The sequence below is a fragment of the Alternaria hordeiaustralica genome (genome assembly GCF_023758085.1).
Source record: "Alternaria hordeiaustralica strain BMP 2776 chromosome Unknown scaffold_1, whole genome shotgun sequence".
In the NCBI taxonomy this organism is placed as follows: domain Eukaryota; kingdom Fungi; phylum Ascomycota; class Dothideomycetes; order Pleosporales; family Pleosporaceae; genus Alternaria; species Alternaria hordeiaustralica.
This window is the reverse complement of record NW_026056773.1, coordinates 2603817-2627637: the sequence shown is the minus strand read 5'-3', so window position 1 is coordinate 2627637 and position 23821 is coordinate 2603817. Positions and strand designations below refer to the sequence as shown.

General features: G+C 53.7%; 2 protein-coding genes across 2 annotated transcripts; one reads left to right on the top strand and one right to left on the bottom strand.

Moving 5' to 3' along the window:
* Positions 1–1308: 1308 nt before the first annotated feature.
* On the bottom strand, positions 1309–4364 carry J4E84_000817 (uncharacterized protein; the record flags this gene model as incomplete). Its single annotated transcript, XM_049383452.1, has 3 exons — positions 1309–2365; positions 2423–4270; positions 4348–4364. The coding sequence occupies 3 exons, from the start codon at positions 4362–4364 to the stop codon at positions 1309–1311; spliced, it is 2922 nt and encodes a 973-aa protein (XP_049248970.1).
* An 11971-nt stretch (positions 4365–16335) lies between these two features.
* On the top strand, positions 16336–22917 carry PKS1 (Type I Iterative PKS; the record flags this gene model as incomplete). Its single annotated transcript, XM_049383451.1, has 3 exons — positions 16336–16613; positions 16660–22819; positions 22873–22917. 3 exons carry the CDS (start codon positions 16336–16338, stop codon positions 22915–22917), a joined length of 6483 nt encoding a protein of 2160 aa, XP_049248969.1.
* Between the last annotated feature and the right edge of the window lie 904 nt (positions 22918–23821).

Genomic DNA, 23821 nt, shown 5'->3' with positions numbered 1-23821 from the left:
ATTCTCCGGCCACATTGAGGGCTGGAGAAGTCCAAATAAGGCGGCGATCGTAAGACTGCGTTGCCGTTTGTTCGGAAGCGATGACGGGTTTCGATGCATCAGCACGGTTACTGGGGGTGAATGAGACATAGTACGATCTGGATAAAGCGGCACCATCATAGTGCGACGAAGTCCTTGCATAACGTCCGCGGAAAGAGGAGAGGCGAGGAGACTATCTGGGAGAGGTTGAGGTACGTGCCTCAATACACATGCTTGCATTCTCCACGGTGTTACCAATACTGTTGGAAGCATATTGCAGACACAGTACTACTCCAATCGACTTCAGAAGTCCAAACATGCCATACTGGCTCCTTTCACTTCCCTCGGCCATTGTTCACTTTGAACTCAAACCCTCTACTACCCTTGCATCGTTCGCATCTGACGAGTCCACATCCTCGTAGGGACACTCTGTTACATCCCACACGGTTCGAAGAAACCCCGCCGCCGTAGTGCCGCCCTTACACACACACCATTCGCACTCTTAGCCGACCCCGCCATCAAGCCTCCAATCTCGAAGACACCAATTATCTACGCAATCCGACCCATGCCCTGCTTACGCTTGAAACACATGCGCGGGTTAGGAGAAAAACGAAGCAATCAAGAACCCGCAGGTAGTGATGACGGAGGGGCTACACGGTGGTAAGGGATATATGTGTTGCACATCAGCCGTTACGCATACACACATGACACCTTCGACCACCGTGTCACGGAAGAGCCCCGCATCCACCATCACGACATGAAGAGATTTCATCCGAAGCTGAGAGCCTCCTGCGAATGAAGATGGTCAGTATGCTTTCACTGGCAGACTGGTCGAGGAGACACCCACCGTTGCCTGCGACCAGCTGGCCGAGGATCCGCTGGAAGCACTTCACACTCATCGTCAACAACAGTCCGCTGAAGTGTATAGGTTTGCTATTCCCAAGTCGGTTGGTACTATTTGATCATCATGTCTATGTACTATACATTATGGACTGCCTTGCAGTCGGTTCTGATGACCTCAGTCCAGGCACGAAGCACCTCGGCGATCGAGACGGACATCACTCGACGCCGATGCTGTGTCTATGCCCTTGAACGCCAACCAACGCTTGGAACCTCGCGCATATTCTTCCCAAGCATCCTAAGATGTCGATGCTGATGGAAAACACCCGAAAGAGATGGAACGAGATAAGAAACGATAAGACGGGAAACACCTAAACACCCGCTAATACATCATGAGCTCGTGGTGGTACGGTGGAAGACAGAGAGAAGAGAAGAGATGGAGGTGGGAGGTTATCCTCGCGCGAGTTTCTCGAGTTTACTACGAATGCCATCGGAGAACCTGGTGGCAACACCCTCATCAAGGACGTCGATACAATGCGACAGGATCGCGAAGCCATTATCCAAAGGGACGTGTGTACCGTCGCGCTTGGTCAGAGTGGGTATGCCCTCCCTACGAGACATGTACCTCAGTATGGTAGGATGGTCAGCTGGAAGGCGATCCACAGAGAACGCGGAGTTCGATGGCTGATACGATCCTTGGTGGTTGGGACTCAAGGACTCGCCATGTGCCAGCGAATCAGTCCAGAAGACCAAACCCGCACGGTAGACGGCGCCAGCCCACCATGGCGGCCGGATACCTCTTGGCATCTCACGGATGAGTCGAAGGACCTGACCGGCGTGGGTGATGGCCTCCTGCACATCGGACAGACACTTCTTGTGCATCCACAGCATCTGCTGGTATGAGCCGTCCACACCCTCTCGACGCGCAAGGCGCTCTATCTCTGGAAAGTTGGACACAGCGTTCAAGCTGATAAGATGGAACATGACAAGGTTCGCCTGCATCATCGGACACACTGGGTTGGACTTCATGTACCGTTGCGCCAAATCGAACCAACGCCCTAGCAACGCCTGCACCTCCTCGAGACGCACGCGGGTCGACGCTGCTGTCAGTGCGCGATTCCGCGATCGTGAAGCGACGCTATCGGAAAAGCAGCTGAGAAGCTGGCAATACTGGCAGACCAGAGTCTGCAGGGGGTGGAGGAGCAGACGCAGGTGCATAGGTGTCAGATGAATCTCCTGTACATCCTGTACGACGATTTCGTCATCTAGGAAGTAACGGAACAGATCTCTGAGACTGGGTGGTCTGGCTCCAGAGCCTACTGAAGAGTACCCGTTCGAGAACTCATGGACTTGGTTGAACATCTCAGACCACTCTGAGGCGGTCTGCGCTTGCCAAAGTCGATCCGAATCAGGCATCGGCGCGCCAAACTCTGTTACTGAGAACAGTGGAGCGGTATCGTGGAAGAGCGATAAGTCTTGGTCTACCATGACCCAGGAGTAGATGAGGCTGCGCCAATATTAGTAAGTGCGTTCACGTGACGGTACCGAAGTTTTCAACACTTACCGACTGCGGCTTTCTTGCTGAAGCCAGTCCTTCCACAACGCATCCGTCGAAATATTTCCGTTGATATGAGGCGTTGCCGGCGGTCGCACATCGAGAATACCGGAATGTCGCAACATGGAGAAATACATGCCACGCTGGCCCATAGCGATGTCCATCTGCCATTTGTCGCCACTCCACGCCGCCTGGACAGTGAAGAGGAGGGCTGCACGCAGAACGATAGGATCACCAGCCATGATGATGTTCTTCTCAATAAGGTCGAAGAGCGATATCCGGCAGGCTTCGGTGAAGCCACCAGTTAGCCACCTGGCCTCTATGGATGGAATGGTCATGGCGCCCTGCGCGATCATCATGAGAATGAGCAAGCTCGATGCTTTGTCGTTGTAGTTTTGCATTAGTTCATTCGTATCGAGCACACCTCTGGCGGAGGTGGGATAATAGCGTTCGAAAGAGTTGGCGTATGACTTGAGAAAGTACTCCAGGACGCGAGCAGGTGGAAGAAGAACGAAGTTGGAGTGAGAGGCCGTGGATCCTGGAGACTCGCCACTGCTGGACGAGCTGCTTCCGTCTTTGTGGATGTCCAAAGCCTTGTGGAGGAAGCTTTGGGTGATGGCGAGAAGTTTGTCTCGCGTGGCTTCCTGCAACTTCGATACCGCGATTTGCCCGCCTTGTTGAAAGTCGGATTCATCCCACGATGGGGACCAGTTAGCCCAGCCCTCGTGATTCTTGAGGCTCAGCTCTAACCGCTCGAGGTTGAGTCTCGCTGTGCGTGGACACGAGCTTGAAGCAATAGAAGGAGTGCAACGGAAAACAGTCCAGCCATCTTGAGCCGCGATGATGGCACCAAGATCAGGTATGCCGGCATCTGCTATCGAAGAGTGCCTGTTGGAGGGGTAGAACATCGAAGCCGAACTACCAATTTGCAGGTCCGAAAAGGACTCGTCCATGCGAGGTGTCTGGACAGGCTGTCCAAATGTTTGAGCAGGCGACATTTCTGGTATCATGCCAAGGATTCCATCCTGAGGTGGTCCCATGCTCATGTCCATACTCATGCTCATCATCAACGCGGGGTCTATCCGCATGGGATCAAAGGTTGTATCCATGGGCATGCCGTTCCAAGGGTCCATCATGAATTGAGGGCTCTCATTATCGGATTGGTCCCGTACCGTTCTGACGAAGTCGTCATATCCTGACATAGGTGTGGAGGTGACGAATCCATTCATGCCGTTCACCGGGGTGGGGAGTGGCGAAAGAAGCGACGATGATTGAGCAAGTCCGTTGGAAGGAGACTGGTCGAAAAAGGGTGGCGTATCGGAGATCGGCATATGAAGATGCAACGACTTCTCCTCGGGATTTATGTGTGTCGGTGGCTGTACCGGTTGTGAGATGGAAGGGTTTCGTGAATGAGGGGCCGAGGGCGACTGCGATTGTCTTTGCGACGGTGGTTGGCTGTCCGGAATATGGGAAGTCTGGTTGATCTGAGCAGGAGAGGACTTCGACATCGCTTGTTTCGGTTGGCTATCGTGGTTTGGAGAGACATTGCCGGATGTATTGTGGTTATCCGCGTTGCTACCACTCTCGCTCGAGTCCCCGCTCCCAGCCTCAGGAGGACCGCCAACCCGCTGGACACCTTTCGATGCCCGCCTTGTAGGACGCAATGTGCATTTCAGATTCCTCTGAGCGCACCTGGTGCACGGAAACTTCTTGTCACACTTGGTCTTTGTCTTCGCACAATTACTGCAGGCGATGGGTGTGCGGCCGGCGGACTTTGGTATTATGCCTTGTGGGGGGAGTCCCTCTTCGTTGTTCTGGTTGCGGCCGTGTACGGTGTAGTGTCTTTGCAAAAGATCTCTGAAGAGGCTGTCAGTACTTTGTTCCGAACGGTCGATGCCACAGGATGAGAAAGAGCAAGGAAGGGTGCCACATACCGTCGAGCAAAGCTCATATGACATGTGAAGCATTTGAAAGGCTTGACGTTGGTGTCTGCTCATCCACAGTGATTAGCAGATATCCCAGAAGAAAGATTGGATGGTAGCTGGTGCGAGGAAGATTGAAAGAGCGAAAGACGCGGGGTCAACATACGAGTCAAGATATGTCGTTCGAGATGCTCGTCTCTGGTGAACGACTGTCCACAGTATGTGCAAAAGACCATGTTGAAGGAGGAATTAAGCGTGTGATCCTGGTGGAAGTAGACTTGATATGTTGGTCGACACGACGATGGCCGGCTGATGGGTGGTAGGAGGGGTCTGAGGATGATATTGTGTACCAAGGTTCAGAAAGAGATCAATGCCATAAACTCCAAGGCGGGGATATCGAGGCGAAAGTGAGGTTGGCGAGGCTCAAACGAGTGGGACGAGGATGGAGTAATGGGTCCGAAGTCCGGTAGTCCTGAGAGAGCTCTAAAACGGGGCGGGCATGGAAACCAGTCTGGAGCTAAGAGAAATAGCAGACGTCAAGTCGACAGCTAGACGTTTTCCGTTGGGACGTCAGACGGAAGCCGTGTGTTAAGAGTGCTGTGGCGCTGACTGCAGAACGAGTCGTCTAGCACTGGTCTGAGAAGGACGAGGTCAAGATCAGGCCCCGTGGTACAGCGGCTGTCAAGTAGGCTGAGCACGTTGGAGTGGGTGACGAGAGATGGGTAAAGATAGAAGATTATCACGGGGAGAACGTTGGCGTGGGGAGAGATATTTCTCAAGCGTATAGAGGTAGGAAATGTAAGAGCGGGTTTGACTAGCGGGCTTTCCCAACAGGGAGTGTTGATTATGCATCTGAGCGACGATGAATTCATCAATTGAGGAGGGATCCTGCTGCACGAGAGGATGAGCTAGTGCCTCGCAGTTACATGCAGCGCGCCAGGCTCTTGGGTGGGTCGAGCCTGACCCGGTTAGCCCGATGTTTGTTCGAGCGACCAGGGGCATCTGCACGGCGTTGATGATAAGACTCAGCGACAACAGGGATGCATCTTGGAGATCTGCACCGCGGACTAGATTGGTGGAGGGCAGGGTGGAGGTTCGTGCTGAGAGTGACGGGGGACGAGCGCCGAGCCCGCGTCAGCCACAAGTCCGCGAACCGAGCTGGCGCATGGCTCCCTGGGAAAAGAACAGCAAGACACCCGTACACCCGTAATGTATTCTGCAATACGGCAAAATTACTGCCACGATCGGCGCCCGCACATGCGTCAAATCAGCACCGGCGGGGGCCTTGGGCATGCCTGTAAGATACACCAATGTCTCTATATAGACGCCTTCGAGGAAACCACTAAGATTGCTGGCAGCGGTGAGTCCACCTCAGCTCTCGTTGCGAGCTATACGAAGCCTTTCGCGTCTTCCTACTCCCGCAGGTAGTGATGGGCGCGACATACGAGATAACAACTCAGGTATGTCAGCATCACGCGGCTGAGTCGTGGTTGACAGGTGCCGACTCACTGGAGATCTCTCGAGTCTGTCCACCCGTCTCGGAACGTAACACGAAGCTCTCTCTCATTCCGCGGCCACTAAATGAGGGAGGATAAAAGTCCTCTGTACCCTCATCCCAGATTGATGTCGTCGAAAATATATCGATTTTCGGCAAGGTTCGCGCTTTGCAAGGCCACTGCGACAGTGGCTCACTACGCCAACCGAGAACCCCACTTCGATTCGACGCTTGCACGGCTCACTTGGATACTCCTGCTCTGTCCCCGTACTTCAGTGGGTCGTCAACTGTTTCGAACGGTGAGCCGAATGTGGCACTGGCTCTGGCGGGGCTATGATTATCGCGGGCGCCATCCATGGATGGCAGGTTCGAGTAGCGTGTTGCCTCGCGCGTACCAAAACTGCACGTGACCCCGGAACACAAAAGTGGTTCTATTACAGCTCCATGTTTAGTCAACGCAGGGCGGTTTTAGATGGCCAAGCGGTGCGCTTGACACGTCTGGATGCAGTATCCCGCCTGTAGCCACAAGCTGCTTGCTCACCGTCAAAAGTTTGTTGCAATTCAACAGTGAATTGCTTTATTTGGCGATCAGTTGCGGTCTACTCTGACAGCTCTCACTTCTGCTTTTTCCCTTGGTCGCAGAGGTTACCAAAGTTCGAGGGCGGTCACTGTACACGGTGTACCGCACGAATCAGTCGGTGAACCCGGCTGTATGTACCCAGATGCTTGCGGTATGCCGCTGAGGCTAATGTCGCGATTGCACCATCCATTCGGGGTGTAATATACACGCCTGTTACCTCATTTTTCCATGATGCAGACGATGTTGGAAGCGTTCCGCAACGCCTGACACGCCATGTATGTAGACATGCGCTCGTAGCACGACAGAGGCTACCTGAAAGCCGCAGTCGACTTTGCAAATGGCAAAGATCATCATCTCAGCCTGAGACCTCCAACTAGAAGCCAGCAGGTATCGCTTCTTCTCAAAGCATCCTACCAGATGCGGGAACCCCACGCCAGCCCTAAGGCCGATCTTGACGGAAACAGGGTGCTCGAGCCAAACGATCGGCCCAACGAGGTCGGTCCTACGATTCGCTTCCGCTTCGGTGCCATGTCCCACGCCACATCACTGACGGGTTCGTGAAGACACGAGCAAAAATAGCCACGACCGACAATTTCGCGATACGACTCAGACTCTCAGACCAATGTGACAACGATTGCTAAGAATGGTATTCGCAAAACCTAGGGCACTCGATAACTGAAACAAGCTTGGCCTCTAACGCTCTTGCAGTCGCGTCGTGCGTTCTCCAACGCCACTGATGTTTTACGCACGGCCGACCTCATTTCCAAACTATTGTTTCGTGTCAACCGCTGCCTCACTACTTCGCACGCAAGCGAAATATCCACCTGGCCATATTGCAGACTGTAAACTCCTTTCTTAGAACGCGTTCGACCCGCCTTATCTCCATCCCCTCAACCAGAAGTCTGGGCATGGCGGACCGCGGTGGGTAAGATTCAATCAACCCCAATCAAGAACACGAGGCTTGTTTTGGGCCGCAACAGTGAACATATGCAGAGGCGAACGTGTTTCCCTGGCACGATGTACCAAGAGGAGTCTGCGTCTATGGCTGGCTGGACTGTACCAAATTGCGTGCAGCCCGCCATACAAGCGCGTCCAAAGACTCATTCGAAAGTCTCCCACGGTCACCTTCGAGCTCGTTGCCGGTTGAATCGCGGCACTTGAGGTGAGACCTGGCTCTGAAACTCCACAATGACGTAGGCTGAGACGTCAAGCACGCTGGAGTGGCTTGATGGCTTGAGTGTCTGTCCGTATTCTGACGATGTGTGGAGGTTCGCCAGCGGCAACACCGAGAGCGGGCGGCGCCCCGACAGCCAGCTCGTCCTCCAGCAGCCAGAACCTGACGCACCGTGCAGTGCGGCAACGTCATATCAAGAACGTTTTAACAGCGCTGCTTTCGATCCACCGTGGCTTTGAATTCTCAGCGGGACAATTCACGTTCGAGTCATGGGCGACTGCGATAGGGTAGCATACGATGCGGTCCGCGAAAAGGTTATGGATAAGGCCGCGCAAAGCTCTTCACAGTGATGCTGGACGCCTGTCGGAAATTGAGAGCATCAAAGCATTGTTAGGTCGTGTCAGCTTTCTCAATTGAGTTTCGCACTCGCATGCGACATCTTTGAAGTTTGAACGAGAACGAACAGCTCATGATCGTCATGAAATCTCCGTGATCGCCCATTGGACGGAACTGCAATGCGGGAGCGGAGCTGCGATGGGCTGTCTGCCGAGAGATCCCGCTATGAAGAGATCGCGCGCCTGTCAGACACTGAGACACTATAGCAACGTGGATGGGTAGTATTTTCAGGTTCCGGTTCCCCGTCCGGCACACGGTGCTTACTACAGCCCGTCTGAAGACTGCTCACTCGTTCACCGTTTGCGACTCTTGACGATAAGAGCAACGCGACCACCGCGGCAGTTTCACACAAAAGATGACAGCATTTCCAGCAAACCATTCGCACTGATCATCGATGACGATCATGCAGGGCTTATGTACAGAAATATTGGTGGCCCAGCAGAAGCTCCCAATAGATGCTAGCGTTCTCAGCGGTTGCGCTAACAGACTGCAAACTCCCCTCATTCCAAGATTCTGGGGATCTACTCATCAGCAATCTCAAACGGCAAGCCGCAAGCCGCAGAAGGGCGACAATGAATACCAAGAAAGCAGCGCCAGAACGTTTACCAAGGAAGTCGAGGTGGCTTAAACCTTTAGCCTGCGGGTACAAGACGCGTTCGGTCAGACTGCTCCCATTGGGGCAACAGCAACAGGCTGTCGGGAATCACACCACTTGCTGCGCATCTGTCAGCTGTAATCGAGGAATGCTTTGGATGTATGCAATGCGACATTCAAATTGACCCTGGTAGGTCCGCCTTCGTACGAGACTCGCGCATCTCGCCACGTCTTGTTTGGCAAGGAATTTCTAGAGGATTACCTGCAGCTGGAGGAGCTCCGTGGGTCACGGAATACCGCAACGCTCTTCGGCATTATTCCCAACCAAACAACCTTGCACACTGTGCGGAAGCCCTATCGAATCTGTTAGTACGATCTGCTATGCCTGTCTAGGAAATGGCCTCGCGCTTGCGTTACTTCCGCGAGTTTGCACTACTATACGGATGCACATCTAGTTGTAATGTGTTCCTTCGCTATCGGGCTCTAAGCATCACCAAATCTCACTAGTCTCCACAATCTCTCCGATGGCATTGCAAGGCAACATACGATGGCCGTCAGCTTTGCGCTCAGCTTCTGGCTCATGATTGCGATTTCATAATGTCACCACGGCTCAGCTTCTTGCTCAGCACACCCAAACTTCGCAAGGAAGCTCCCGCTGCTAGGCGCTCACTAGTGCTCTTGACAGCGGATGCTTGTGTTCTTTGTGGCGTTCAGAGCGTGTTCTAGGCTTGCCCTAACCCACCAGTGTGTGTGTGTAGACGACGACATGATCTCAGTCTTCATGTTCACATGTTAAAAGGAAGATGGATGTGAAGACTCGGCGTGCACACAACAAACGCGACAATCCATCCCACCCATATGGTTGCCATCTCAGCGAAGCAGGTCAGCTGCGAGCTGGATCTGGCACAACTGAGGTTGATCTTCTAGTCGCGAGCGCTCTCTAGCGCAGAGGAAAATCTTCTTGCCATATCCGTTGGAAAGAGCGAGTCTAGATCTGTGTTCAAAGGGAAGATTAGTATACAAGCTGCGGCCTATCGTGGATAGATCATGCCTACTTAAACGCATGGTCGTAGACGATGGTAAGTGAGCTGGCCGTGATTCTCAAGGGAGCAAGATTACATTACAGCCTCACGGTATCACGCCACGGTTTTATGCTAGATTAAGTACATGCCTTATCTCGGACGACGCATTATCCTCAACTCGCGATTCTTACGCTGTCATGCAGTCGCTATCTTAATCGCTTGAAGATATGGTATTCAGGTGCAGTAAGCGGTTTATATGATTGTGGCTGTTCTTGTCTGCTATACTTCTTTATCAGCAGGGACTGCACCAGTGCAGCGGAAGCGAAATCCTCGTATCACGCTTTTACCCTCAAACGCGGCTCCTGGAAAGCGGACCGAGAGGGCCTCGCCGGGTCGGTACTTGTCTCTGATGGTCGCGCAATCTAAATTCTCAATTTCTATCCATGATTTGTCGACGAGCCAACTTTGCCGACTGCGGCTCCAGTACGTATATTGTCTTACTTGCGTTCTTCTCCCTTTCATTGCATTTATCCCGTAATGTGCGCGCATGAAAAATCCGGATCCCCAGGCAGTCACAATCTCGCAAGCGGCCTGCGATGCGAATGTGCAATGTACTAAATCAGGGCTGCGAACGGGTTTACCGAGTCGCCTACATCCTTGCCCCGTTTGCTATATCAGGAGTGTACTCATCACTATAGTAACACGAACATCATGCCGAAGCCAAACTTGCCTATCCCAGAATCAAGAAGAACACGCGAGGTGCTGCGGTAGCATGCTCCATTGTCCATCGAGTCCAGAGCCCGGGGTCATATTGCTGGCGACAGGCAGTACCACGACATCTGATGTGGCTTCGCATGCAACGGAGCAGCGTTCCGGATGGTTGATTGTAGGATGATCGTGTCCGCGTTCACATTCCAAGCATACCGAGGCACCGAAAGTTACGCGGTATTGAAACCATTACACAGATTTGTGAAGCCAGAGCAGACCCTGCATCGTACCTATAGGTATCAAAACCATCGCTTGTTCCGCAGTCTGACGGAGATGATGAGCCGCTGTCAAACGCCGCTACTTGCGCTCGCACGACCATGACTTCAAGTCGTGTAACGAGCTAGATTATGCACCACGAGATTTGATGCATAGCTTCAACGTGGCTCAGTGCTCACGCGCGTGGCTTCCCTTGAGCACACGGTGCTACGAACTGTCCACGGGTCTCAGAATTCCATGGCACAGAAGGTCCGCCCGAGGGGTCGAAGGCGTCATGATGCAGTCGATGGATGCCGTACCGTGATACCAGATCGGGTAGTACAAGCATCGGACCTTGAAAGCGTTGCATGCAGCGTCGCTACGGCACGATAATGTCTGAAGACTCATGAAGACGATTTACACTAGAAATGAATAAAGCCCACAGTGCTACAAGCACGGTGATCACTCACTATTCGACTTGCCTCACGATGCAGCGGTGAGATGGCTCATGCATTCTCACGATGTACGGCCTGACGAAAATGCTGTGTACATGCGCTTTTCGTGACAAGCCTCCTTTTGGACACAACAAGGGAGTAGTGATGCTTGGAAAGGCTCAATTCAGTCCGCATCAACACTCTAGGAGCTGCTGACTGAACTACAGTAGGTCTATGACGGCGTCGTGTACATGTTACACCGTCATCTAAACGTGCTGTTCCCGTTGCTCTTGAACAACCAGATAGCCACCTAGATACCTAGCCACGTTGCAGCGCCTAAAAATATTTAAGCATGTGGAATTGGCAATCATCCTTCGCATTATGGCGTCGAATATTGACATACGGGGAGCAAAAGTACTGCTAACCCTGGAAAAGGTATTACAAAAATTTGTAGTTGGATTCTTCGTCCCATTGTAACACCGAAATTCTACACCTTTGTCGGCATCTAGGTACGGGAAATCTTTCGGTCGCCGATGAAACCCGGAAGGAACTCACAACTCCACTGTGCACCGGCTTGATGGTCATTATCGTCACTGAATATGCAATTACAACTACTTGCAGCCTCGAATTCTAGCACATAGCCTTCAGAACATGATGACCCACTCCGAACGCAACGCTTCTCCATTAAAGCTCTCCACCATTACCCATGTGACTTCGCCCAATCTTGTTATTATCATGACCGATAGTAACTTAATTGAAGGGGTCGGGTGTATGCCTACTTGGACAGCGGCCCCACCCTATGCTGGGATCGGTTCGGACTATGATAGACGGCTATCAAAGCCGCTGTGGATGGAGAAGAGCTGTCATCATGGGATTCTCGGTCCCCGCGGAGGAAATTCGGTGTCTGATCTCGAGAGGTTTTACTGTGAACTAATGCAAGATAGCACGTAAAAATTGTCTCTTCACATGGATGCGACTCATATTCTGGCGATCTTTGGCACTGTACAAGATCATGATTATAGGCTGTCACGACGTGACGAAGAGGATTTAATTGTTGGACAGTCAACGAGTAAGTCTCGGTGACTTGCAGAATGACTTTTTGTGGGCATCGAGAACATCATTTCTTCCCATCATTCACGCCATTGCAAGCAGTCCCTCCTTTGGACATTTAGTGCATTAAGTGCTTGTGGAATACATTATCCAGAGCTACCCGAGGTCGTTAGCGATGGTTTAGGCACGATCAGCCTCGCAGCAGTGAAATAATCTACAGCAAACCTTGGAAACCATGCCCTAACACCGTCCCTGCGTTTGAGGCAAAATTACTGATATCGGTGATTCTGGATCTTGCTATTGAAGCGACGGTCCGGCGCGAAGATGCGCTAAGCCTCGTCGACACTCGCCGCCACGCTATTGTTTCAAGATCCAACCAAGATCAAGCGGATCTTAAGCGATCGCTTTAGCCGCTGGCACTTGCTGCACTTGGATAAAAGGGGCGCTAACGATGCTGCAGCTCGTTCTCATGTCTTCTCGTGGGGTGTTCGCTGATCGCGGAAGAAAGCTCCGCGCGCTAGAACAAACTACGGAGTGTCGTTGTGCCAGATCTGACCTTCGAGACCTGGATTATGGAATCCTTCGACATTGATGATGCCTGTTGTCGTCAGATGCTTACGCTTCGTTGATTTGGACTGGTTTCTGGCTCCAAAACAGCCAGGCTGATAGATGCGTGTGTCGACTGTATGGGTTGCACACAAAATGCTCGCATCATCGATCTTGCCGTTGCCTTCGGCCCGCCCTTGTCACCTCTACGGCCCGTTAGTCGTCGAACTAGACGAATATTGCCTCGCTTGGGGAACTTGTTGCGTTGAGATAGCGAGGAAGCACTAAGTCTTCGATGATGCTCCCAGTGGTGGCGGGGTTAGCCAGCTACGGCAAGGATCTAACGCCTATCTGGAGTCGTCGTCGAACGGGCTTGAAGAGTGAGTCGGTTCCGGCACGGCTGGTCACGAGATGAAGATATCTTTGAGCACGAGACTTTCTAACCTCGAAGCGATGAGTTTTGCTTACTGGCACATGGACAAATACCGCAATGTACTGCCCTTTTCCGAGCTTCTTCCTAACTTCCGCCTTTACTTCCCGTGTGCATCAATATTGCTTCGGGATTTGCTGAGCTTGACATGAGGCCAGACGGAGCCCTGTACGTTTCCCGTTACGCTAACACAAACGTTCCGGACTGTCCCACCAATTGTCCATATGAGATGTCTAAGCTGGTCGCGATCTTCGAGATGATGATTGTATGAGGCCACGATTTGGCGAGCGCGTTGATCACTGTTGCGGCATTGAGTCGATGCCAGCTGTAAGCAAAGTCTGTCAAGCATATACCCACAAGCTGCATTGCAGGATCGGTTGATGGCAGTCCGTAGTCTGCTTTCACGACAAGGGCTGTGGTGGATACTGATCCCGCTACGCATAATCGGTGCAGCATCCGGCTGCTGCTGTGAGCATCATGCATCTTGAAGTAGTGGCGGTAGGGAAATTAACAGTCAAGACTAGTTCTACGGTGGAGAGATACGTGTAAAGTTGGGACCTTCTTCTCAACAATGTACCGCTGCATGTATCCGGACAAGAACTTTGGTCGACGTGGGGCCGGCGCTACAGCTGCAGCGTGCGTGGTGCATCTGTCGACGGTGCTAATGTGTAGAACAGCTGGCTGATAGCCTGCGAGCACACGGGCATCTATCACATGCTCGCCTGTAGTTGTTGAGAGAGCTGTTGACCAAGTCCATGCTCTGCAGGATACACCTGGCGACTCTTCGGTCGCTAGCAGAAGGGAATGCTCTCGGACTAGCAGCGCGCATCAAGAGTATGTAGCTGGGTTTGACACTTGATAGTATAGGTACCATTGGAAGTGGAACTGCATCACATGCACTGTACCCCTTTTTTCATGCTGTTGGTGTTTATACGCGGGTACGTGCCGTTCCTGAGTGCTGCTATCAATGCAGCGGGGGAAAAGTAACTCCAATGAAGAAAAGAGAAGGAGATGCGGTGGGTATGTGCTGAAAGGGGAAAAAGCGTCTTGTAGAAAAGGAAAAGTGACCTGAGCGCCTAGCACCACTCGATATAATCTGCGACATGGTGCCAAACAGAGTCGATGGTCCTTTTGGGGCGTCGAGGAGAGTGTGAAACGTGAGTCGAGAGGAACCATTTCAGGGCTTCTCGAAGCACCCAGGGCGATTTAACTTTGCGCCTCGCAATACATGCGATTGGCTACGCGATTCGCGACGCGAACGAACTCCACATACCGTCGCGTTTCGCAGAGTAGCAAAACGAGATCCACAAAGTGAGGTTCTATTCTCAGCGTCAAACATGAAGTCTCGCACGACGGTATGCATCTGGCTGCTGTCAGGGACAGGCGTGGCAGACGGTTGGCCAGGTGTGGCTGGGTAGCGGGCGACACGTGTGGGCGGCGGTGAGGGGTGGCAGAAAACGCACTGTCGATCGTTGGCGGATTTGCTTATTCGGTTCTCCGCTCTCCGTGATGAACGTCACCTCGTAATCACGAACACGCTCATCTCTAGCACGCTCGATAACGCTGTCGCGGGTGGCCCAGCCGCGCCACGAAGCTCATCAACAGCCTCCAGCCAGTCCCCATTGATGCTACAGGGGACGTCACGCCTCGCGACCGCGTTCTCACGACGTCCGTCCGAGCTTGCAGTCCGTTCGTTTCGACCACGACCCAACGCCAGGAGACGCACGGAAACAAGCGAGGACCGCCCGGATCTGCCGTGATGTGCTCAGAGATACCCTAGTAATCTCTAGACTGGGTGCTCTACCTTATACGCCCGGACTACCGCCTGTGGCGCCGATAACAGGGACACCGGAATCTGAGTTGAGCTGACTGTAGTACACGCAGCAAGAAGATCCCTCAGCCTACAGCGATCTGATTCCGCACTGGGAGAGCGCCATGCAGATACACCGAGCAGTTCGTCAACGGCGCTCACTGTGTGGCTGATGGCTTGGACGCCTAGACCCCACCATGGTCAAACATCCACTTTTCTCCCAAAGAATGGTTTTGCCCTATGTGTTTATTCGCAGACCAACCCGAATAGGCCAGCCCGATGAGCTGGCGCTCCGACGATCTCTGTGCGAGTATGCGACTTCCAGTTTCCGAGACGTGGGCCTTGCCTCCTGCTAGCCCTTACCAGCAAGCACCTCCACCTAGGTACGAGTCCGAGCGGGGACTCCAGAAGCTTGATTGACGTCTGCAACGCTGTGGAACCACTCTATTTGGCGCATGCTTGACGAGACGCTGACTGAGATTCGGTAGCTTCTGGTATCCGCAGCCGTATCATATTGCCTCCTGGCTTATCAACACCATGGTTTGGCCTAGCATCGCTTGGTATACTTCGGTTCAACGTGTCGACGACCCGAACAACACAATTAGCCACGAGGGCATGACACGGATACACCACGAGGAACCTGGTAGACTTACAGACCCAACAGTTGCTTGGTGCCTGTAGTACTAAGCATGGACATCGACAGGGTTTGCTGCGAACAGCTTCGACATGTCGACTTTACCATCATCAATTCATCCTGACTGCATACACCTAAGCCTGAACTCGCTTGGAAGATGCTGTAATTGATAGTAGAACCCACGGACGCCATGTCTATCGACCCCGGCTTATGGGAGGGGATCCGACACACTAACCCCGAATTTGAGACAGCGCCCCTACTATCCAGGTCCCCACGTCTCATGTTTGCTATCATCCGCGACGCATTGGCTCAATACCTCAGCCGCTGGTCTCCACACTTAGCATGCGCCATCTATCAATAGGTATGGAGGCACTCGGCGACATACCCGGCACCTGCACGCCATTAACCCTCGGAGCATGGCTGGACTATCCAAGACAGGAAGTGGTCCGCGGTCCACTCTCGCTCTCACGTCAATATGTTTCTGCAGTACTTCGTTCCGCAATACATGGATGTTACAGATCCGGCATCCACTGTGCTTGTCATCGCGCGATTCACGCCCTGACCACCTTCTTGACATCTTACGCCTATCATCCCCTCCTAGTCCTATACATATAGGAGCACCTCGAGACCCAAGAGACTTTCAATCCCATCCATTCTCATCCAGTTTCTTGGGCCACTACCCAGACACCAAGTACCATACTCCTCTACTGGATCAGAGTTCCATTCTCCATCGAATACCCTTGCCATACTTCAACCTTGAAGTCCATCCATCAACTACCACATCCTCCTTCAGTGAGGATCTTTTGCCGTATACGGCACTAACTTCTACTATTTTTCCAACTTTTTATTAATTCTTTTATACCCTTGCCATCATGAACGTCCTCATCTTCGGAGACCAAACCGCCGACCAGTACCCGCTCCTGCGGAAGGCCTGCACCTGGAAGAACAACTCGACCCTGACGAGCTTTCTCGACAGAGTCAGTCAAGTAGTCCGCGAAGAGGTGCAGAAGCTGCCACGAACACAGCGAGACCAAATTCCCAACTTTCTGACAACATGGGATCTTATCGAAGCATACTATGCTAAGGGACTGAAGGTTCCTCAGCTAGAGAGCTGCATGGTCACCATTGCGCAGCTGTCGCACTACATTGGGTCAGTACCTACCTGCGCATCATAGCCAACTTTGCTAACTGTCTAGATACTATGCCGAGAATCCCTCAGACCTGAAGAACCCGGCAAACACACGAGTTGTCGGTCTTTGCACTGGTCTGCTCGCAGGATCTGTTGTTGCCTCCGCGCGATCCCTGAGCGAGCTTCTTCCCCTCGCCATTGAGGCCGTCCGCATCGCTTTCCGCACCGGCACCGTCGTTGGTGCCGCAAAGGAGGCGCTAGAGCAGACTCCTATTCCCAAGGAGACATGGTCCACCATCGTGACTAGCATCTCCGAGAAGGCCGCCAAAGACGCAATTACTGCGTTCCACCAGGAGCAGCGGATACCGACCTTGGCGCAAGCCTACATTAGCGCCGTTAGCACCATGGCTCTGACCATCAGCGGCCCGCCCTCCACCACCAAGCGCCTGCTCCAGAGTGACGCCTTCAAGAGCTGCACTCGGGTATCCATCCCGGTTTACGCTCCCTACCATGCTGCCCACCTTTACACTGAGGCCGATATCGACCAGATTCTCGACAAGGATGCTACCAGGCATTTGCAGCAATTCCGTCCGCTTTCTCTGGTGCACTCCGCTTCTACCGGAGAGTGCCACACTGCCACAAGCACATTGGACCTCATCCGAACTGCGCTCAGCGAGATCCTTGTTGAGTCAGTTCGATGGGACAACTTGCTCTCTGAGGTTGTGTCTCAGGTCACTGCTACATCTAGCCAAGACTGCTCCGTATCCGCTATCGGTGTCACTTCCATCACGAACAGCCTTGTTTCCGCGCTGAAGAGTGGTGGACAGTCATCGGTCACAGCCCGCGATCACACTTCCTGGGTGGCCGCTGAGCATGACAGCCGCGGTCGCACCCAAAATGACAAGATCGCCATCGTTGGCATGTCGGGTCGTTTCCCCGGTGCTGCCAACCCTGATGCACTCTGGGACCTCCTCGAGAAGGGTCTCGACGTCCATCGCGAGGTGCCTTCGGATCGTTTCGACGCAAAGGCTCACTGCGATCCTACTGGCAAGGGCAAGAACAAGAGCCACACGCCCTTCGGCTGCTTCATCGATGAGCCTGGTCTATTCGACCCCCGCTTCTTCAACATGTCTCCTCGTGAGGCTGCCCAGACTGACCCTATGGGCCGTCTTGCCCTTACCACCGCATACGAGGCTCTCGAGATGTCTGGATACGTTCCCAACCGCACCCCATCGACGAAGCTCGAGCGCATCGGTACCTTCTACGGTCAGACTTCCGACGATTGGCGTGAGATCAACGCAGCTGAGAACATTGACACCTACTTCATCACTGGTGGTGTGCGCGCCTTCGCGCCCGGTCGCATCAACTACTACTTCAAGTTCTCCGGCCCATCATACAGCGTTGACACTGCCTGTTCGTCTTCGCTCGCTGCCATTCAGCTTGCCTGCACTTCGCTTTGGGCTGGTGACTGCGACACTGCTTGTGCTGGAGGTCTGAACGTCCTTACCAACCCCGACATTTTCTCCGGTCTCAGCAAGGGCCAGTTCTTGTCGAAGACTGGCAGCTGCAAGACTTATGACAACGACGCCGATGGTTACTGCCGTGGTGATGGTTGTGGTTCAGTGGTGCTCAAGCGCTACGAAGACGCTATTGCCGACAAGGACAACATCCTCGGATGTATTCTTGGCGCCGCTACCAACCACAGCGCTGAGGCTGTGTCCATCACCCACCCCCACGCCGGAGCGCAGGAGTACCTTTACAACAAGGTCCTCTCTAACGCCGGTGTCGATGCTCATGACATCAGCTACGTTGAGATGCACGGAACTGGTACTCAGGCCGGTGACGGTATTGAGATGACTTCCGTCACCAACGCCTTTGCCCCCCGCCACCGCCAGCGTCGCCCTGAACAAACCCTCCATTTGGGTGCGATCAAGGCTAACATTGGTCACGGAGAAGCTGCCTCTGGTATCAACTCCTTGGTCAAGGTCTTGATGATGATGAAGAAGAACGCCATTCCTGCCAATGTTGGTATCAAGGGTGTCATGAACAAGACCTTCCCCAAGGATCTCGGCCAGCGCAATGTCCACATCTCGACCACCCAAGTTCCATGGCCCCGCAACGGTGCTGAGAAGCGCAAGATCTTCTTGAACAACTTCTCCGCTGCCGGTGGTAACACTGCCGTCATCCTTGAGGATGCGCCTCTTCCTGAGGCCCCCAAGGGTGTTGACCCCCGCACCATGCACATGGTGACTGTCAGCGCCAGGTCCATCTCCTCGCTCAAGAAGAACATCAACAACCTGATGCAATTCCTCGATGAGACTCCCTCTGTCACTCTCCCCAGCCTGGCATACACCACCACTGCTCGCCGCATTCAGCACAACTACCGCGTCGCATTCTGTGTGTCCGACATTTCCAAGGTCAAGGACGGTCTCCAGGCTCAGATTAAGGACACCTACAGCCCCCTTCCCATGGTTCCCACCAAGACTGCCTTCACCTTCACTGGTCAAGGATCCCAGTACACAGGTCTCGGTCAAAAGCTCTACGAAGATCTCGAGACCTTCAGGATCGACATCGATCAGCTCGACAAGGTTGCCCGCATGCATGACCTTCCATCCATCCTTCCTCTCTTGACAGGTACGGACGTCGCGACTCTTTCTCCGGTCGTCGTCCAGCTTGGTATGGCTTGCATTCAGGTTGCCCTCGCTCGCATGTGGGCCTCTTGGGGCGTCAAGCCAGTAGCTGTCATTGGTCACAGTCTCGGTGAATACGCTGCTCTTCACGTTGCCGGCGTCATCTCTGCCAGCGACATGGTTCTCCTCGTCGGTCGTCGTGCTCAACTCCTCGAACAGGAGTGCACTGCCAACACTCACGGCATGCTTGCCGTCAAGGGCAGCGTTGAAGCTATCACCGCCGCTCTCGGAGATAAGATGACTGAGATCGCCTGCATGAACGGTCCCGAAGAGACTGTTCTCTGTGGTACCGTTGATCTGGTAGACTCCACTAACGAGGCGCTCGCATCCAAGGGCTTCAAGGCCACGAAGCTGAACGTTCCTTTCGCGTTCCACTCAGCCCAGGTCGAGCCCATCCTCGAGAAGTTCAAGGCCGCAGCTGCATCTGTCACATTCAACGCCCCCGTCGTTCCGGTCATGTCGCCTCTCACTGGCGAGATCATCCGCGAGGCTGGCATCATTGGTCCGGATTACCTGGCCCGCCACGCCCGTGAGACTGTCAACTTCTGGACCGCTCTCACGACTGGTCAGAATGACAAGCTCTTCGATGCTAAGACTGCCTGGCTCGAAGTCGGTGCTCATCCTGTCTGCAGTGGCATGGTGAAGTCTTCCCTTGGTGGAGCACCTGTCGCAGCTGGATCTCTCCGCCGCAACGAGGACCCGTGGAAGACTCTCTCCAACAGCATCACTACCCTCTACCTTGCTGGTGTCTACGTCGACTTCAACGAGTACCACAGGAAGTTTAATGATGCACATGAGATGTACACTCTTCCCACATACGCTTTCGACTCCAAGAAGTACTGGCTCGACTACCACAACAACTGGACCCTTACCAAGGGCGAGGTCCTTGAAGCTCCCACCGCCGTCAAGGCCATTGAGGCTGTGCCAGCTATGGATGCTCCATCCAAGTTGTCCACTACCTCCTGCCACAAGATCGTTCGGGAAGAGCTCCACGCCAACTCTGGTACTGTTGTCGTACAGTCAGATCTTTCTGACCCCAAGCTGAAGGCCACCATCACTGGTCATCAGGTCAATGGCACACCTCTTACGCCTTCTTCTCTCTACGCTGACCAGGCCATGACTGTCGCGGACTATCTCTACCAGCAGCTTCGTCCTGGCACCGCCACTCCTGGCCTCAACGTCTGCTCCATGGAGGTCACCAAGACCCTCATTCCTCAGTACCCTCCTCCAGCCAGTGGCCAGCACTTGCAGATTGAGGGTAACGCAGATCTAGAGACTGATCAAGTCCAGATTACCTTCCGCACTGTCTCTGCCGATGGCTCCAAGGTCCTTGCTGAGCATGCTGTCGGTATCGTCAAGTACGAGTCCATCGACGCCTGGAAGGAAGAGTGGGGTCGCATTCAGTACATGGTGCAGGCTCAGATCAACAGCCTCGAGCAGAAGCTCCAGACTGGTGCCGCCCACAAGGTTCTCCGTGGCATGGCTTACAAGCTCTTCAAGGCTCTTGTAACTTACGCCGACAACTACCGCGGCATGGAAGAAGTCATCCTTGACGGTAAGGAGACCGAAGCCACCGCTCAGGTCCAATTCCAGACCACTGCGGCCGACGGAGAATTCTTGTGCTCACCATACTGGATCGACTCTCTGGCACATCTTTCGGGATTCATTGTCAATGCCTCCGACCATCTTGACTCTGAGAACTCCGTCTACATCTCGCACGGATGGGGATCGATCAAGATTGCAGGAAAGCTTTCGCCCCAGAAGAAGTACCGCTCCTACGTCCGCATGCAGCCTGCTCCTGGCAACATCTCCGTCGGTGATGTCTACATCATGGACGGCGCTGAGATCATCGGTATGGTCATGGGCCTCAAGTTCCAGAACATCCCCCGTCGCGCTCTCAACATCATGATGCCACCTTCTGGCAAGGCCGCTGCTGCCCCCGCCGGTAAGGCTGCCGCTAAGCCTGCCCCCAAGGCGCTTCCCGCTGCTGCACCAGTCAAGGCCACCAAGGCAGCCAAGCCTGTCGCTAAAGCCGCCGCTAAGCCTGCTAAGGCCGCGAAGGCTGTCAAGACTGCCGCACCCGCTGGTGTCACCTCCAAGGTCATGAAGATCGTGGCTGAAGAGATCGATGTCGACATGTCTGAGCTGGTCGACGAGGCTGCATTCGAGAACCTCGGTGTCGATTCCCTCCTGTCTCTGACCATCTCCGCCAGGTTCCGCGAGGACCTTGACATGGACATTCCTTCTACTCTCTTCACTGACTGCTCCACGGTCGGAGAATTGAAGAAGCACTTCTCTCAATACGATGGCGCTGTCGTTGTTGAGGACGACTCCTCCGATACTTCCGATGAGCCTTCCGACTCCACCCCATTCGAGGCTGCCGAAGAGAATGACGACACACCCGCCAGCTCAGCAGGTAGCGAGGATGGCGAGGAAGAAGTCAAGACCTCCACCGAGGCTGGCGCCAGTCTCGCGCGCAAGCTTGTCGCCGAAGAGATGGGTGTTGATGTCTCTGAGATCACCGATGACCTCGACCTCACTGACATTGGCATGGACTCCCTCATGAGTCTCACCATTCTCGGCTCCATGCGCGAGGCTACCGGTCGCGATCTTCCTGCTGACTTTCTCACTGTCAATGTCACCATCAAAGACATCGAGACTGCTCTTGATATGCGCCCCAAGCCGCAGCAGCAGGCCAAGGTTGCCAAACCCGCTGCTAAGGTTTCGGCCCAACCCCCTCAACTCGCTGAGGTGAACAAGAAGCTCGCTTCCCTTCCTGATGTCTCCCACCTTCCCCCGGCCACCTCTGTCCTCCTTCAGGGTAACCCCAAGATCGCCACCAAGAAGTTCTTCTTGGTCCCTGATGGCTCCGGCAGCGCAACCAGTTACATCTCCATCCCCAACATCTCTACCGACATGGCTGTGTACGGACTTAACTGCCCGTTCATGAAGTGCCCCGAGAAGTGGAGCTGTGGTGTTGAAGGTGTCTCTCGCCTGTATCTCTCTGAGATCAAGCGTCGTCAGCCTCAGGGCCCGTACATCGTCGGTGGATGGTCCGCTGGTGGTGTCATGGCCTACGAGGTTGCTCAGCAACTCGTCAACTCCGGAGAGCAAGTTGAGAACCTCGTTCTCATCGATGCCCCATGCCCTGTCGCTCTTGACCCTCTCCCCGCTCGTCTCCACATCTTCTTCGATCAGATAGGCCTTCTCGGTACTGGCAAGCCCGGCGGTACTCCCTCTTGGCTTCTTCCTCACTTCGCGTCCGCTATCCAGAACCTCAAGGACTACGACCCGAAGCCCATGAACCCCAGAATCGCCCCTCCTGTCCTCGCCATCTGGTGCACCGACGGTGTCTGCCCCAACCCTGAGGACCCCCGCCCTCCCCCAGGTGAGGGAGAGGACCCAGCGCCCATGAAGTGGCTGCTCAACAACCGTACCGATTTCTCCGACAACGGTTGGGCACAGCTCCTCCCCAAGGAGAACTTCCAATACGCCGTCATGGGCGGTAACCACTTCACTATGATGAAGGGTGAGCACGTAAGTTACTCCACTCCTACCATCTCCTCAACGACATACTAACAGCATATCAGGGTGTCACACTAGGCAAGCTCATCCAGCAAGGTCTCAAGCTATAAGCTTTGACTCGCATTCATTCCCTCATAGACTTTGTGTATATCGCAAATTGCATGCATCTCCTTTGTTCAAGTGTTGAATATCGAGATGTTGGCGTTGGGCTCTCGGTTACTTGTCTTTGGCATGGCGCTGGCGAAGCTGTCATGACTTGATGGCGTTGGGATTTTACCTTCTTGTGGCTTCATTTGTCTTTTACTTTACGCACACGCTGCGCTTTTTCTCATGTTCACGCACGTTATGATTTTACACTGTACTTAATGCTTGGTTTACCCATAATGGCAAGGGTTTGTTCATAACATCTGGTCTTCATTGCATCGTGATATTGCCTCGTCTGCCCTTCATGACCCTCAGCCTCGCCTCACCACCATGGCAGTGCTGCTTTGCTCGCCTTGTCCTACTTCCTCAGTGCTACTTCCACACTCTGCCTTCTTTGCTCTCGCATAGGTGACTTGATTATAGCCCCAAGATTCGGCCACCCAGTCAAGACATTGACCCCTGAGAACTGCCTCCGGCTCCACAGTCCGACAACCATGGTCTCATGAAGAGCCTCAAGCCCAGGCTCATGGTCTCTGCATTTGTTGGGATTCCAAATATCACCCCCACGACCCTATATGTAATCGACATGTAATACCTCCAGTTACTTGCTTGCATGACAGCGCCATCTCCGAATCAACCCTGTACATGATCGTAGACCCGCGTAGACGTGAAACCACCCCAGGTCCCACCAACAACCCACATCCATGTCTTGCCACGCCTTTGACAGTTCTCTCCGCCGGGACCAAGGGTGTTCTGATCTATTTACCCAGGTGGCTGCAGGTACAACGAACCACCCGACTCGCGGATAAATCCGTGCATGTTCGATCCTCAAATCGCACATGTCGATAACCTACCCGTTATCCCGTCAAC